The 17,307-nt window shown below is 40.5% G+C and overlaps 3 protein-coding genes across 6 annotated transcripts; 1 reads left to right on the forward strand and 2 right to left on the reverse strand.

Annotated features, from left to right (window-relative positions):
* Positions 1 to 1,263: 1,263 nt before the first annotated feature.
* Positions 1,264 to 5,134, forward strand: LOC149027539 (uncharacterized). 2 transcript variants are annotated; one of them, XM_089163574.1, is made up of 3 exons: positions 1,264 to 2,407; positions 2,533 to 2,777; positions 4,145 to 5,134. In XM_089163574.1, the coding sequence occupies exons 1-3, from the start codon at positions 1,387 to 1,389 to the stop codon at positions 4,226 to 4,228; spliced, it is 1,350 nt and encodes a 449-aa protein (XP_089019700.1). In that variant the 5' UTR covers positions 1,264 to 1,386; the 3' UTR covers positions 4,229 to 5,134. The 2 variants fall into 2 exon arrangements, with proteins under 2 accessions (XP_089019700.1, XP_089019707.1); XM_089163581.1 differs by having other exon boundaries at positions 4,151 to 5,134.
* A 303-nt stretch (positions 5,135 to 5,437) lies between these two features.
* On the reverse strand, positions 5,438 to 9,027 carry LOC149027540 (Pentatricopeptide repeat (PPR) superfamily protein). 3 transcript variants are annotated; one of them, XM_089163556.1, is made up of 2 exons: positions 6,615 to 9,027; positions 5,438 to 6,039 (listed from the first exon to the last, which is right to left on the reverse strand). In XM_089163556.1, exon 1 carries the CDS (start codon positions 9,023 to 9,025, stop codon positions 7,163 to 7,165), a length of 1,863 nt encoding a protein of 620 aa, XP_089019682.1. In that variant the 5' UTR covers positions 9,026 to 9,027; the 3' UTR covers positions 5,438 to 6,039; positions 6,615 to 7,162. The 3 variants fall into 3 exon arrangements, with proteins under 3 accessions (XP_089019682.1, XP_089019674.1, XP_089019691.1); XM_089163548.1 differs by having other exon boundaries at positions 6,535 to 9,027; XM_089163565.1 differs by lacking the exon at positions 5,438 to 6,039 and having other exon boundaries at positions 6,138 to 8,733; positions 8,828 to 8,914.
* A 158-nt stretch (positions 9,028 to 9,185) lies between these two features.
* EMB2735 (embryo defective 2735) lies at positions 9,186 to 16,249 on the reverse strand. Its single transcript, XM_089163589.1, has 4 exons — positions 16,110 to 16,249; positions 15,695 to 15,861; positions 15,027 to 15,186; positions 9,186 to 9,381 (listed from the first exon to the last, which is right to left on the reverse strand). The coding sequence occupies exons 2-4, from the start codon at positions 15,830 to 15,832 to the stop codon at positions 9,188 to 9,190; spliced, it is 492 nt and encodes a 163-aa protein (XP_089019715.1). The 5' UTR covers positions 15,833 to 15,861; positions 16,110 to 16,249; the 3' UTR covers positions 9,186 to 9,187.
* Between the last annotated feature and the right edge of the window lie 1,058 nt (positions 16,250 to 17,307).

Raw genomic sequence — 17,307 nt, forward strand, 5'->3', positions numbered from 1 at the left:
ATTTTTGGCATTAATAACTCGAACAAATCTTTTTCCCCAAGATATTTTCTGATGGCAAAACCTGCCCAAATGAGACTCGTGATCTTATGTCATGATCAAAATAGGATTTCATTAACTGAACTGATATATGTATATATAGCATGCTAGCTAGGTGCATGCATTTACATAACTGGATTCAGAGTCACAGGGTTGCTACCTAAAGAAAAAAAATTTGAGGAATCTTGGTGGTTTTTAACTTCTAAAGACAATCAATACCCAGAAACCAATCTGGTTAATTGTACTATATATGTTCCCAACATGTAGATTGGATATAAAACTCGTGTGATCTTGAGCGACCACGGAAATGGTCTATGAATCTACCTGGAAATTGAGGTGGGCTTTGTCTGAGAGTAGGAAAGAAAAGGGGAAAGTAATATAATAAAAAGCAGAAACAAAAATAATATAAATATAAACCCATAGAAGAAGGAAGAAACAGAAGTGTTGAGTGAATGATGAGACAGAGGGAGAGGGGTTGGGATTGTGAGGAGGGAATTGAAACACAAATGCAACAGAATCTCCCTCTCCTTCCCCACCTATTGGATAAAGCTTATCTCATCTATCATGCTTGTTGGAAATGGGAGGGAGGGGCTATCTCTGAACTTTTGCAGATCCAATCACTTCCCTCTCTTACTAAATTTTTAATCCAAGGAATTAATGGCACCCAGAAGGGCAAAACCCAATAATACTGCCATGCACGTGAGAACATTGCCAACAGTATTCAAGTTCCCCACATAAATATGAAATATCCTCATCATCAAGGCCTCTCTAGATCTTTATCTGAGAAACGCCGGCAACAGATTAGTGAAATGGGCTCTACTGTATGTGGTAATGAAGGTGATCGATCAACCGTTAGATGGTTACTGGAATTAGATGGACAATTATTTATAAACAATGCAGCTGTGTGGTATATACATATATATATATAACCTCCCACAAAGAATAGCTGACCTCTATAACTCTATTAGGATAGAGAATATATAAGAGGTTGCAAGATAATTCCAAATGTGTCATGATGGAATCAATCCAGTTTTCTTCAGGATTTTGCAAAATTTTGTTTGTGTTTTTTCTTTAATTAACTATTTTTTTTTTTTAAGTTTTAATCATTCCGCAATTGGAAAATAATTAATCATTTCAGAGAAATTTCCATGACGCAAAACCTTAAAGTAGTGATATCGTACTTGCAACGATTCCCTCTCTCACTTGCTTGTCTTTTTTGGTAAAATCTCTCTCACCCAATTGTCATTTCTTTCATACTATGTATAACCAATAATTTCCACAATCCCCACATCAGAGAAAGCCATCATCATCACCTCTTCTCTTTGTCACTCTTTCTCACAGAAACGCACAATGCCCATGGACCAATTTTCTTCTTCAGAAGGGTTTTGGTGGGCACAAGTCAGAGAACCCATCATGGACCCAGCACCAAAGATCCTATCTTCGGCATACAAAAGCGTAATCCCTCAACACAACGCCCTGTGGGGTGCTCAATTCTACGAGGCCGAGGCGACTTCTACAACAGAACCACCAGAAGCAGAAGCAGCAGCAGCAGCAGCAGCGATGTTTCGGGCGCCCCATGGCACCCTCAATTTCCATCCATACCGAGAGGACACCGCCCATACCTACGACGAGGAAGACACGGATGAACAAATCATGGAAGAGAGGGACAACATTGAGGCTGTTTACAGAGAAGACGACCACCAAGAACAAGGAAGGGCAGAAGAGGAGAGAGAACACATGTTCGAGAAGCCGTTGACGCCGAGCGACGTGGGAAAGCTGAATCGGCTGGTCATACCAAAGCAACACGCGGAGAGGTACTTCCCACTGGGTGGCGCCGGCGGAAGCGGAAGCGGAAGCGGAAACGGTGGAGGTGAGTCCAGTGGTGGAGGAGAGAAGGGATTGTTGCTGAGTTTTGAGGACGAGTCAGGTAAGGGTTGGAGATTTCGATATTCGTATTGGAATAGTAGTCAGAGTTACGTGTTGACTAAGGGGTGGAGCCGCTTCGTCAAGGAGAAGCGCCTGGACGCCGGCGATGTGGTATTGTTCGAGAGGCATAGGATTAATGGGGAGAGGTTCTATATTCGGTGGAGGCGTCGTGCCATTCCCGTGCAAGATAGTCCCGCCGCCGCCGCAGTCCTACCACTGCCACAACAACACGAAGGGCCACCCCTCATGGGCTCCTGGACCCGGATCCTCTACTCCGGACCCGCCGGACCTACTCCTCTTCCTCCTCCTCCTTCTTCTCATCATCAATATCATCATCACCATCATCAATATTATCAAGCTCATCACAGTCATGGATCTCCTCTTCTTCCTCCTCCTCCTCTTCTCTATCAAGCTGACTTTCTTCATGCAGACATTACAACACCAAGTAACACTAATCCCTATCCTTCTTCTTTTTTTAATTATTTATTTAAAAGAATAAAGAAATGGAGCAAATAGTATAGTGTGTGTGTGTGTGCATGCACGCTTGACTGCAACTTGCAAATAATACAGGGGGAGCGCTGGCGCCGGTGGTTCAAAACCCGACTGCTCCGGGGAATTGGAAGAGACTAAGGCTGTTCGGTGTAAATCTAGAGTGCCAAATGCTAGACGACGACGAAGGCCCGCCGCAGGCATACCCATCACCCATATCCGAGGAAGCTGCTTCGTCACCATCGGGTCACCACTTCTCCCCCAGTCTTGTTCAACCCGATCAATCGGTTCATGGTTCAAGTCTCTTCGTTACGGCTCACAATACGGTACCACTACCACTAATAACTACTTCTTCTGCAACTTCATTTTCACTTTGATATTCTTCTCAGAATGGTAGTTATCTTTTATTTACTATTTGGAGGGCTGGACCACAAACTGGGCCTGGCTCTGCCGCAGATACAATGAAATGAAATGAAATTGTATGTATAACTGGACCCCGATAGAGACGGAAGGAAGCAGATCTAGTAATCTGGCAGGCGAAGAAAACATCAATAATGGTTACATTTATTCCAATCCAACTGTGCTCAGGTTCCGTCTTGATTCCGTCAATGCCGACACCTCAGAACTGAAATTTTACCTCTTTTCAATTCAAAACCCGACCACCCATTCCATTGCATCCTTTTCAATTCTTCTTCTGTATCTTGTCTGATTTGGTATCAAAATAAGAGGAAAGGAACACTACTGTTGGTAGTATGCTAGCCGTCGAGGTACATTCAAATTCATTTAATAAAAACTATCTTGTATGTCTCTCATTACATCCATCAGCTTCCTGTATGCATGAGATGGTTTCATGGATCCTAGCTGCATTTGCTTCTTTCCCACATAGAATAATTAGTTCCCACTTTGAGAGGAGGACGAGGAAGGAGACACATGAGAGCAAGTATTGGTGTAAACTGTACTCTAAGCCGAAACTGATAACCGATCCCTGGACTTCTCCATTATTGCTTTGTCTCCTACAGTGAGATAGCGCGCTAGTCCTGACTGAGTCAGAGTTTGGTTTTTTCCATCACCGATTCCTTTTAACTTGGACGACGGATGGTATACATGATGAAGGTTGTCATTTAGTTTTCTTGTCACTAAGGTAAAGGGAAAATATGCAGAAATACTATTCTTGAAAAGGAGAGGAAAAAGAAGAAAAAAAAGGCATTAGTTGTGGAATGAGTTCATGCCTTGCTATTACTTTTACTTTTTGTGGTAAGGAGTAACGATAACTGTTAATGTGCTAACTATATAAATTCATGTCAGTTTTGATTTGTATTTAATGTTCAGTCATATCAAACATGAAATAATGAACACACTCTTCATATTATCATGAGGGAGAGCCATTAAGGAACTGTATTGTTTTCTATTCCTTGGCCATCTTATTTCTTTTGAGCACCCTAGTTCAACTTAAAAAGTTGACACCGTCCATTTCTCAAAAGTATGAAAATATACTTTTTGAAAATGGTTGATCTCTACCATTTGTTGCAAATGCTATACATTAATTACGCAGCACCCAAGCAATTCTCAAGGTAGAGGGGCCCTGATGAACAGTCCCTATTGATCTCGTTCGGTAAAGGATGGAAAGAAAGTCTAAGCATAATTAAGTGTTCTACCTCCGCATGGCATTATGTTAACTTGAAATTTTATGCAGGAGCAGGAAGACACCCTCAGCTTCCAGCGAGACATCAACCGCCACACGAGAAATATTCCTTGCCGACCAGATCTCTCGATGTGACTGACCATCCTTGTATGTAGAAGTAGAAAGATTTGACCCTTCACCAACAAATTATCTGCTTTTGTGCTAGTATAGGGGGGAGATCCAATTCGACGCTCAAGTTTAGGCTGTAGCTGTAACTGTAACTGTAACTGTAAGAAAGAAACAATGATCAATAAGATAAGCTCTGGGAGAGTGGAGAGTGGAGACCCACCCACAAGACAGAAGAGAAGAACAATCCAGATTCCCAGGCGATCCCCAGAACACAGAAAGTACCAAAAACCCTTTATGATTTGCTTTGGAGGAATTAAATTCACTATCCTCCAGCTTCAGTTCATCTCCCTTTCTTAGCTAAGAGTTTCCAAGACCTGGAGAATGAGAATTACGGCACAGGATAAGAGAAAAAGGAGAAAAACTTTAACAACCCAGAAAAATGAAGGAATTACCCAAGGTGGGATCCACTGAAGAAGGCAGAAGCAGACGTCATGCACTGGAATCTGGGTTTGCTTTTACTTTCTTTTTACTTTATTTTTCTGTTGGCATTGGAAACAGAATCATCCTTTGGGTTACTGTTTAGATTATCCATGGAGATTTCGCCAGCAGAGTCTCACTCTCACACACCACCGAATCTTCTTGTTTTCTTTCTTTCTTTCTTCTTTCTTCAGCACTGAGATAATGTATACGGATTATTACGGAAAAAAGAGGGAAGTGGATGATAATGATGTTTCATGCATGAATCATGAATTGGATGGTTAACACTTCCACCCACCCAACCTGCCTTTCAAGTACCCTGCTTTCTTTTCGTTTCTAAGTAGTCTAAAAAGGATCTAACCCCTCCCATTCCTCCAATGATCCCTGACAAACACGGGAGAGAGAGAGAGAGAAAGAGGGAGTCGTACTTGTGCAGCTCCCACTTCAGAATGCGTGAGAAGATGAATGGAATGTCAAGTTCCTTTCAACTACATGTCCTCTGAACGTTGCATGTGGTCAGGTGGTGGATCCATCAATAGCTTTGTCCACACCCCCACTGGATTTTACCTTTTCTCACTCACAGGCTCTCAGAGGCTCACAGGCATAGCTAATAAATTTTCATCTCCAACCCATCAGGCATGTTCGATCAGAGCACTGATCGATCGAGCAGAGCAGGGAATTGAAAGTCGTCTTCTGCAATTACATAAAAAAAAACAACTATCATTAGCTATGAATGATGTCCATTATAAACCCATGATTTAACTGCTGACCAGTGGAGCTAATTTCCTCTTTCTTCTGGTATTTCTCATTATAGAGAGTCTGCTGCGCGACTTTTTATATCCAATCATATCATCTGTTGCATGATAATCCAAAGTTTTGCATTCTTTTTCCCATTGGCAAATGATAAGAGCCCGAAAAAGAAAAATGGAGATCGATATGGTGGGCCGCCACGGAGATCTCTGCAACTGTTTTAATTTGTCAACGGCAATCGGCATTGTAAATGGGAGATTGTGCGCAAATTTGGAAAGATGTCACAAGACCTAAAAAAGATAGATAGATAGGGTTTGCTGCTGCTGTGATGGATCCAACGTTTAGCGTTGCAACTTGCAACTTGTGTGTGTCCCAGCCTCCCAGGTGGTGGTGGTGGTCGTGTACGTTGTTATCACTTCACGAGTCCTGTAAGTTAGTGGCCAATCATGTGCTTTTCTATCACTTCTACTTCTGTAGAAGATGACGACCCATCACTCCAACTCCAACTCAAGCACATCACCAGACCATTTCTCTTTTCTCCGCGCATCTCTCTTGCACTAAAGTCTGAAAACCACGGACGGCGAGCTTCGGACGCTGTAAGTAAATTAACCCTGCAAAATGACTAAACACATGATTTTTTATTTTATTTTTAAGAAGATTGATTTGTTTCGAGGGTCCAACTCAGACATTAAACCCCATTAGAGGTAACATTAAAAATCCTCAAGACTTTTCCTCCATCTATAAATTGAGTTCCAAGGTTTAGCTTCACGTAGAGTTTGGGCTACACAGACAGTGCATTTTCACATCCTGGGGTCGAGCATGGTATAAACATGACAATAAGGTGCAGTTCAAAAATCTACAAGGCACTGAAGCTATCTGGATCAGCGTCCAAGGATGTGTACCCCCCAATGATCCTGACCAAAACTAATGGACTCCTGACTCCTGAGCCAACAACTTGTGGATGCCAATGATCCCATTTGCACTTGAATCAGTACCCTTGAACTGTACATGTCCTTGGACCTGATCAAGAAGCTAGGATTGGGGGCTGTCGGCAAGGGATTCTCCTAGAAAGCCATGAAGTTCTGAGATATCACATGGAGACTTACATTATATGAATGTACTCCATCCGGATACCATTAAACTTGAAATGCCTAAAATTGTGCAACAAAAGAAGGGCATGCGTTACCCTGCTGCATATCCATGCGCATCCACCTCATGGCTCTACAAATCAACTTTCCAAAACTGTGTGCAATCCTGATACTTTAAATCCTGCCTGCCACCCAGCAGTGCTCACATCTGCAATCCTGGAAAATCAAAAACACATATATCTCTACAGTTAGGTCATTGTTCAAGTGGAAGTGACACCAACTACAAATTTTGTGGACCCTCTCAGCTTATTGACCGCTTAAATGTAGAAAAAGCTTTACTAAGTCACTCAAGCCACCGGAAAGGCCTGCTTGCTATTATTTGGAAACAAGGTTACCAAATTTGCCATAAATTCAGGTTAGAACTGTAACAGAAGACGAAAAAATAGATAGATTTGTGCTTCATGGGAAACATGCACCACCAATGTGTGAAAGATGAGGCTGGTAATGAATTATGACAAATCTTGATGCCTTACTATCAAAGGGTACTTGATTAGAAGACGTGGCAGCAGCTAACACACATGTTGCATCCAACCATAATACTCCCAAAGAACAGAATGAACCAAAATATAATGATTAGATTAGTCTATCACCAGAAGTCCCCACAGGAACACGATCCATCCCTGAAATGATGAAAACGGTTGGTATCCCTCACAATGATTTTCCTCTTTGCAATCCTCGATGCAAGCTTCATAAAGCAGTGGCAGTCCTTACAGATTCGGAGGTTCTTCTTGATCACAATTTGTGCACCAGGTGGGAAGCTTATCAGTGCAAAGGCAAGAGCCAGCTTCTCACTATGGTGCCTCAATAGCTCTTCCTTTTGGTTCTCTTCCACATCATGCAGATCCTGTTCAGTCTCGGCCACATATTTTAGGTTCTTCATTTCATCAACCAACTCATCCAATTTTGCATAAATATCATCAATTCTAGGATGGTTTCCTTCTCCAACCGTGAATGTGTGAACCCTGGCCTTGACTTCAATCCAACTCTTCCCCATCACCTTTTTCACCCCACTGTCCTTGAGAAGCTTCCTCGACCTTGCGACTTCCTCCCACTTTTTATTGGCTGCGTATATGTTTGACAGCAATACATGGTTTCCTGCATTATGAGGTTCAATTTTAAACAAATGTTCTGCTGCAATCTCAGCCAATTCATGATTTCCATGGTTCCTGCAAGAGGCCAACAAAGATCCCCACATGGAAGCAGAAGCCTTAAGTGGCATTCTCTCTATCACGTCCCAAGCTTCATGAATCCTCCCAGCCCTGCCTAAAAGATCAACCATGCATGAATAGTGGTGCACATTGGGTTCTACACCTGGATCTCTGTACATCAAATCAAAATATTTCCGTCCCCTTTCAATTAAACCAACATGGCTACAGACGGATAAAATAGAAACAAAAGTAATTTCATTTGGATGTATACCCATCTGCTGCATTTTCTCAAATAATATCATCGCCTCCAGAAAGCGTGCATGTCTAGCAAAACCTGATATCATCGCATTCCATAAGACAATGTTCTTCCCTTCCATGCTTAAAAATACAATGTAAGCTACCTCAATGTTTCCACACTTGGCGTACATGTCTACGAGAGAGGCAGCCACGAAAAGGTTTGAAATAAAACCACTTCTTACCAACACAGCATGCAACTGGCTACCTTCAATAACTGCAGCTAGACTAGCACAAGCACTGAGAGCAGCCGAGAGAGTAAACTGAGACCACTCCAACCCCAACCTTTGAGCTCTATGAAACATTTTCAAAGCCTCCTCATAGAGATCATTTTGAACATAACCAGCAACCATTGAACTCCATGTGACATCACTTCTCTCAGACATTTTATCAAATACCAGACGAGCATCTTCAATTAACTTACACTTTGCATAAACATCAAGCACAGCAGTACCCACATAGACATTGGAATCCATTGCAGTTTTTAGAGCAAATGCATGCAACTGTTTGCTCTCAGAGATAGCCAATTTCACAGCACATGCACAAAGAATACTTGACAAGGTGAATTCAGTAGGCGGATCTCTTGCTTTTAACATCTGCATAAAAAGTTTAAGAGCTTCTTCCTCCTCTCCATACTGAGTATGTGCAGCAATTATGGTATTCCAGGTAACTGGGCTCCGCCTAGGCATCCTATCAAAGATCTGGCGTGCAGACTCTAAAAGTTCACATTTAGAATACATGTTGATGAGAATATTTGATGTAAGTATGTCCTCTTCTAAACCACAAAGAACAACTTTCCCGTGACATACCTTTCCATTGTTGGCTGCCTTGTTCCTTACACACCTTTGCAAGAGATTGTGTAAATCAAACACTTCACATCCATTGGTACATTTAAGACTTGCTGTGCATGTGATATCAGATTCCCCTTGGAGGGAAACTGAAAAACACCTATGATAAAAATTAATGGAACTGTTTAATTCCTTATATTTCCATCGTAAGATTCTCATACTGGAGTTCAGAACCTCAAAATAGATGTACACTAAACCTAGCTTTCATTAGCAAGTGTTAATAGACAAAAGTTAGTTAATAATAGAAGCACAGCCAATTTTATTACTTCAGGTTTTTGCCTTGATGACAAACTGGCAAAATTTCTGTTCAAGGGGCAAGGCTCAAGTTGATCTTTTTGTGGTGTTTTCTGGCTGTTGAGGTTTAGAATCTTCCTTCTTTTCCATGACTTGCTTTATCCCTTCTTGATAGCCTTGTATAAAGCTCTTCAGAGCGTCCCTGTAGGCAGATGCTCTTGTCATGTACACCCGCTGCAAAGCAGGCCTTAGAGTTTCCATTCCTCCCCTGGCAGCAACCGCTGTTTATATTCCCGCGAATAAGAAAATAAATAGAATGACAGTGAGTTGACTGACCATATATAAATTTGAAGAAAGAAAGAGATTCCAACTAAATTTTTTTCAACATATTCTACCTCACACGCAGAAAGAGAGAGAGAGAGAGAAAAGGGGGGGGGTGGAAAAGGATAACATAAAAATTGGAAGACCAAAAGTGGAAGCAAAACAGTGGAACTGGTTTGTAGTAAGGTTAGAAGCATGTACTCTGTAAGTGAACCAGAGAAAGAATAGGAATGCACCTTACAGGTTAAAAAAGAAAAACCAAAAGCAAAGGCCCTTCAAGACTTCTCCTATTAACATCAAGAGTTCAAAAGACTACCAAGTTAGTCCTAGTTTCGTTAGGATATCTGAAGTTGCAGTTGGTCTCCAATTCCTAGTCAGTGTTGTAGTTAGGTCATGCTATTGTCAATCTATTATTGGACAAACTAGTACTACTCTAAATTGTATTAGGATAGGATTGGGGAAGTTCTAGTCATAGTTGGCTTCATATTTCCTAAAACGGTACGGCTGTTATGTGAGTTTCACCCATGGCTAAAGAGCATCTTTCCTATTCTCATCCTTGCTTTCTAGCGTTTTCTACCACTATTTTCTTATTTCCGAATCTCCTATAACATTCAATGTTACAAACTTACAGTCAACAATGGCAACTACTTTCTTATCCTTCATCTAATTCTACCATCTCTTGAAACCTAATAAGTTATCTGCAGACCCCACTAGCTTCTCTTGCAGTTCAACTTTAGAAAAGACATAAATCTAAGATGCTGCTACTACCCACCCCCAAAAAAAAAATATATATATATATATATATATATATATATATATATATATATATATATATACATCTATAATAATAATAATAAATAAAATAATTCTAACATGCTGCAACAATAAACTTCATAATTCCAGGAGCAAATCAGAATCAAGTTGCTCCATTGTTGTTTAAAAACACGAACCCTTGAGGCTTCAAGCAGAAGTGATGTTGTTGATTGCCTAGAGAATCAATCTGACATAAGGAGTCCCACATCCATCATAGAACTGTCAGATACCTGAATTGAAGCATTTATCTACCAAGAACAGTTGAAAACCAATATATGCTTTAACCTAACAATATTTCTCATAATAATAATAATAATAACATAAAATAAAAGCAGGATTATAATAAAGAAGAAAAGAACATTGACAAGTTGTTCTACCCATGTCAACAGTATTGGAGAACTCTACTCTAGTATGCAACTATGCAATTTGAGAATTTAAATTAGTAACCATTCTGGTCAATGGAAAACCACCTTTATTGCCAAATAGATACATGGCTCAGCTGGCACTGGCTATGAGTCTACAACGAAACCATAATTGTTTTAATGTGCCCCGGAAGAAACTAAGTACTAGAAGTACTGACATCGAACAAAATATGAAGTTTAAAAAAATAAAAAATAAAAATCCAAAAGCACCACTCACTGACACTGTTCATAGAAGAAGTGTTACACTGCTTCGAATGAAGGCCTGCAAGTTGTCATCTCCTCTGCCCTGAAGGAAGACCTGCAACTCGCCACTGGCTCCGCTGCGCTGAAATAATCTCCCCTGCACATTGCTGTTAACACCTGCAATCACACTTTGCCAGTTCCTTGTATTGGCCCTGCACATTACCCTGGGGGTTCATTTTAGGACCCTGCCCTCTGCAATCCTCTGCTAGTTCTTTCTGATCTGAACCCTACAACTCCTCCTCCTCTTTAACCTTTGTGACTCCTCCCTGTTCATCATTCTTTCCTAGTGCCCCCCCCCCAACCCTTCCCCATCTTCCCCATGGCACCCTTTCCCATCTGTGGCCTACCCACATTGCTTCTCCTCCCTCTCCACCTCCTTTCCCAACCGGGGCGCACACCTCATTCTCTTCCCTATTCCTTAACCCAAACCCATGACTCTACTTTAACGCCCCATCCCGAGAAGACCCCAAACCCATCACTTTCTTCTCTCATCACCCTTTCCTAGCAAGGGCCCACCCCATCCCTTCGCTCCCTTCTTACCACTTCCTTTTCCCAACTGAGGCCCGCCACTCTCTCTCTCCCCTACCCTTTGCTCCCTTCTTACCACCTCCTTTCCCAACTAAGGCCTGCCACTCACTCTCTCCCCTACCCTCTAACCTACACCCACAATGCCCCCTCTTTAATGACCCAAACCCTCCCACCCTCATTTCATCCTCTCCTTGCAAAGGCGCACCACACTTCTCTCTTCTCCCTTTCACAGCCCAACCAGCCCATCTCTCCCTCTCTCTTTGGCCAATCCCGTGTCCACCTCCCATCTTGACCATATTCCAATTCTTCTAGCCCATTCCATCGTACTCTCCCTCCCTTTCCCTCCTCCATCCCCTACCCAACTCTCTAACCCTCCTCATCCCCTCTTTCCTTCTTCCCTTGGCCAAACTGCCTCTCCCTCTGCCCCCTAGTATTCCCATCCCTCCCCCCTCCTTTTAGATCCCACCTCTCTCCTCCTAACTTGGCTGAGGCTCCTTCTCCCTCTCCTTCTATCTCGTCCTCTTCCTACCCTTTCCCCTTTGATTGCAGCTCCCATGTCCAATCTTGATCCTATTTTGATGGTTACTAGTGGCAAAGGGACTCCTCCATCACTGACACCTTCCTCTCCGCTTCGAGGTAGAAAGCAAAGCAACGGCTCTACCAAAGGGTGCCACCACCTTGGCGAAGACTTCATTGGCGAGCTCAAGTCTTCTAGGAAGAAGAAGAAAAAGAATAGGAGAAATTAGTAATTTTTCCTTGAGTTTGCAATGTCTATTTGCCCAACTTCAGTGCCTTGTTCCTTCTTTTTGCATAGGGCCTTGTTGTACCCCCCCCTCTTTTTCTCTCCTTTTGGTTAATGAATTATTAATTTTGCACCCTAGGTTAGTAATAAACATTGAACCTTGAAATTGCCTATTCTACACCTTGTTTCAATGCCATGAGGCATAATTCTGCAATACATATATGAGGACACATATTTACTTAAGAAATGGTTAAAAGGCTTAAAGCTTCTATTACATACCACAAGATAGGCGTAAGAGTTCACAATACATATTGCATATACAAACAACCCAAGTACAAAGCATAATACACGTCATAGACACATACAGCCATAGTCCGTTAGCATACTTGAGTATGTAACTGCCTACTAAGAAGGCTGAGATACTCAAATATTCGAGGTTCAACAAGATTTAGCTGACTCTTGAAACCTTCTAAATTTCAGTCCAGTTAATCAAAAGTGTGCCTTTTTATGTCCTGTAAGTCATTGAGCATGAGAGATCCAAGGAGGGGGGGGGGGCAATAAAAGTTTCAGTTATATTCAGTTTGTTCATCTTTACCATAGTAGTCAAGGCGCCGCCAAGGCGTCCAGGCCCTTCTTTGGGTCAAGGCATCCAGATGTTGCCTTGTCGCCTTGGTTTTCTTCGCCCCCTCGGACACCTTGACAACCATGATCCCTTACTAGATTGATCCATATGCAACTAACTCCTCTTGATTCCCTTGGTTCGATGTTGACTTTTACATTAAGGATGGATGATGGTCCTAATATAAAGCCTAGTTCTATCAAGAAATGATGCAAAACCAAAATTGGAGAAGCATGCCTAAGTCAAATAATACACAGAATAAGCGTAAGATCAAGTATGACAAGTTCGATCATTTAATGTAATACATGATTGAAGACTCAAAACTGTATCAAAACAAAATCTTTCTTCAGAGAATAAAATTCAAACGAGGACAAAGATAGATAAAACAAGATTAGGAGGTTATATTGGACCACTATCCAATGGAATTCTATTCAAAAGAGTACGGCACCATTGGTGAAAATCTAAGATCAATCCAATTGGAGGATTGAAATTATTGATCATTCCTAATTGTACTAGGATGGAGGTATAACAGTAAATCACAGGTCAGAAAGAAATTTTGAGAACCAAATAATGAAGGCCACTCAATTCTGATCACAAGACATTTATCGTTAGGAAAAAAACCAACAGAAGCAGTATATTGATTCAACAATCAGATTGATTGAATTAAATCTGGAAAACAAGGGCAGAAAGGGAATCCTAAAGTAAATCTAGATCAGCAGGTCTCATTTGTAAGAAATCCTATTTGAAGATCTTCCCTATGATGAAGAACAAGTCCTAAGAAATTAAGGATGATCTTACGGCGTGATTCCTTCCATTGGAATTTGAAATGCCAAAAAAAAAAAAAAAAGGAGACAGCGTAAGAGTTCTAAGTCAGAACTTGAGTTGCAGAAAACCAGAGGAATACCTGATCAATGAAGGGGAAGAAGAAAATGAAGAATAAGGTAAGAGAAAAACACCACAAGGAGGTTGGAATGATTAAAGTACCAGCTAGCCTTGATCAAACACAACAGGAATCTACATGCAAAGAAGAGAACAGCCCCAGCAGCTAGAATATTGGTTAATAAAATCATAGTTAAAGAATGAGTCTCGCAGGTTGTTTATATTGACAATAAGAGACAGTTGGAAATGGTTAGGGAAACCCCAAGCTGATTCCAACTACTGCAACTCCTCATAAAACCCTACCATGGACTTTAAAGAGTTGGAGAGCCAAAAAAAAGACCAGAAGGAATAAAGGAATATTTCCACTACCCATATCATAGGCCCATCATACATTAGAACAAAAACCCATGGGACCAGAGGTGCATCCCAAATCCTATTACCACCAAATACCCCCATTTAGACCAACCTAAACACTTAAGCAACAGATAACTAACTTAAAATGTGAAATAGAAGGGACTAGACAGAACAAGCAACACCGATGCTTGGCCTCTCTTGGTTCTCCAACAGTAGGTCTTCAGATCTGCTGCAAAGTTTCTAGTTTAAAAGAGAGTTTCCTCTTCAAGGAAAACATTATAAGATATCATTTCGTAGGGGTTTGACTCACTGAAACATCCACCCATGACCAAGTTAGTGGTCACACAGAAATTATTATTTTTGCTACTATGCTATAGTTTACTTCTTCCATGTAATGTAAAGGCATAAAAGAAAATTTTGGTATACCAGACTTTTTATCTGGTTATGCAATAAAAAGACTTCTGGAATATATTAAAAATTCATGATTGGCTCTTGTGAAATCCTCATGGCCGCTAGCTGTACTACTAGGTCTAATAATGGGATCTTAGAATAGAAGGTATGAACACTCAATAAAGTTGGTGGCAAAAAATTACTGTTACATTGAAGAACTACAAATTTTTAAAACTAAACCATCATTGTAATATGTCATACTTAGTGGACTGCAAGATAACTTTCAGAGATGTGAAAAAACTCAAAGTCTTCTTGTTATATAGCCTTTGACCACAGTTGTAGCCCGAGGTCATGATATAGAGACAGCCTCCCAGCAATCTGCGTAGGAAAATTGCCCCCCAAATTGCTTATGTGGAAGCCTTCGGCACCAAGTTCGCCTTTTTTTTTCACTCCTCTTTTATTTATCAAGAAAAGAAATCCAGGCAATTATTAAACAAATTTCCACATAAAATAATTATGCATGATGAAAGACATGATACAAGGGGGAAAAACTGCTAGAAGAAAAATCCAACACTGAAACAGATGCAAAATTCAAGAAAAGTAGCAGCTACCCACCAAGATCCTCCAATGTAGAGGGTTCTTTTCCCATAGTTTTTTCCTTTCCTTCATTAATTCCATTTTCTTCTACATACTTCTTGTAATCATTTGGCCGAAGCTCAGGACCAATATCACGTACCCAGCTTGCAGCATAAAGCCTAGATGCCTCCTTCAACACCTAGGCAAAGAAAATAGAAGAAAGAAAAATCATTAGCATAGAGATGAAAATAGAAGAAAAATCATTAGCATAGAGATGAAAAAGTCTCTGCATAGAAATGCTTAAGTTCACATTTGAATAGAAAGATTGATTAGATGAATACACCCATAAAGAGAGAGCTGATACGTGTGATTTCATAACGCAAGCTGACAAGACTAGATTTGTGTCGTATAGATTGAATTGAATAATAAAGAGAAACTTTCAAGTGTTCAAAGAATAACTACTATCCTACAAAGAGATATGTAGACGAGCTATAATTGTCCACTATCAATTCAATGAGCCACCTCTTGAACAAGCACCAGCTCGTGGAGCAGCTAATTGATTTGGTGTTACCCAACTGATACTGAATCCCAAAAATAAAAAAAATTTCCATAACTGGTATATCATACAGATTAGAAAATTTAGATAAACATTAACAGTAGCTACTAGGTCAAAATTTTCGAATTAAAATGAGTATCAGAGAACTTACTTCAAATCGCTCTTTCCACGTCAATATTCTCCGCTTTTTTAGGTGAGGTGGGTCAGGCAACGATGAAGGGAAAGCAATTTCCTTCAGATCATAGCGGACATAATCAGACAGTTTCCTCCAAACTACCTTCAACTTCATTTTACTTGGTGATTACTCTCCTCATAAATCTATTAAAATTAAAGGAAATAAGAAATAACTCAACAAACCCCAAAAGGATAAACAAGCCCATCCATGTTTGTGCTCCAGGGCAACCATGGATTGGTTAATTAAGTCAATCTCAACTACAAGTTTGCAGGTATATTCCCAGCTTAACCACCAAACCCAAGTAATGCTTGCCCATTTCAAAACAGTGCAAACGGAACATAAGAGGGATTGCAAATGCGAAAGGAGTCGAGAGAGAAAAAGAAAAGAGTACCGGAAGTAGCGAAAGCCTTCTTCTACTTTTCCCGCCGGAGATTCAGCTAAAACCCTAGAAACGCAACGTGAAGCCATGAATATCACTAAAGACTCATGATGTACAGATTTGGGCTCATCAGCCGCGATGCGAAGGATACAAGGAAAAATAGATCCAGTATTTCAATTTCCATTTTAGTTTGTTTTTAAATTTTAAATTCAAAAGAAGCCCAGCTTAGCTAAAAGGTTTTGACTTTTGATGGGCTCGGCTTTCAGTTTTGTTACATTTGAATGAGATTCACACATGGGCCGCCTCAGCCCATTGCGTGATAGAGTTTTAATATCAGAAAATATATTGCTTGTCTTATGATCTTAAATGGGCTTCAAAAGATTATGATGGGCCTCCATCTCTTTGATTGGGCTGGTGGACTTATATTGTCAAAGACTGAAAAAAGGTCCAAAGTTACAAAACCATATTTCATAGGCCTCTCTATCTATCTGGCAAGTCACCTGCGACAAGAATTACTAGTTAGTTCCAAGTTAATATTTTGAAAAACCCATCTGGGAACCTATTACCTACCTACCCACCCCATTTGATTATTTATGGCCTCTCACTAATTGAGGGATATGGAAGTTCCAAGGGCCTCACAATTACATTAGCACAGACACTTATTTAACCTTATATTATTAAATTGTGATGTTGCCCATCACAGCAGAATGGGTTTCCTTAATTCTAGTTTAGTTTTATTTTAAGAAGAAAGTGATTAAATGAGGAATTTAGGGAGAATACTCTAATCCTTCCTCCAGCAAGTTGGAAATCTCAGAGTACACTACTACTGGCTACTACTCACTCCCTTTGATTACATTGGTGAGAAAATCTATTCTCACATCACGTCTCTCTCTTTCTCCAAGATAAAGATATAATAGATAAGGGATAGGATTTTCATATTGATAGTGGTAGAGATTCTCATATGATTAGAGGAGAGAATATTAATGTCTTTATCAGATTAGCAGCAAACCTTGTAAATATTTTGTCAAACCTTTTATCAATGAATCTTCAAAGGTTAATATTTTAGAATTTAGGGGCATAAATTGCCTAATGGGCTTGAATAACTCTAATTTAATTCAATTAAAAAACAGAAAGTGTTTAGTGAGGAACTCCTTTTAAGGACAATATTTATTCCTCCATCGCCCATTGGTTCACCTCCCCATTTATTCTC

The sequence above is a fragment of the Hakea prostrata genome, chromosome 1 (assembly GCF_041222555.1).
Source record: "Hakea prostrata isolate BN-2017 chromosome 1, UWA_Hpros_2, whole genome shotgun sequence".
Lineage (NCBI taxonomy): Eukaryota > Viridiplantae > Streptophyta > Magnoliopsida > Proteales > Proteaceae > Hakea > Hakea prostrata.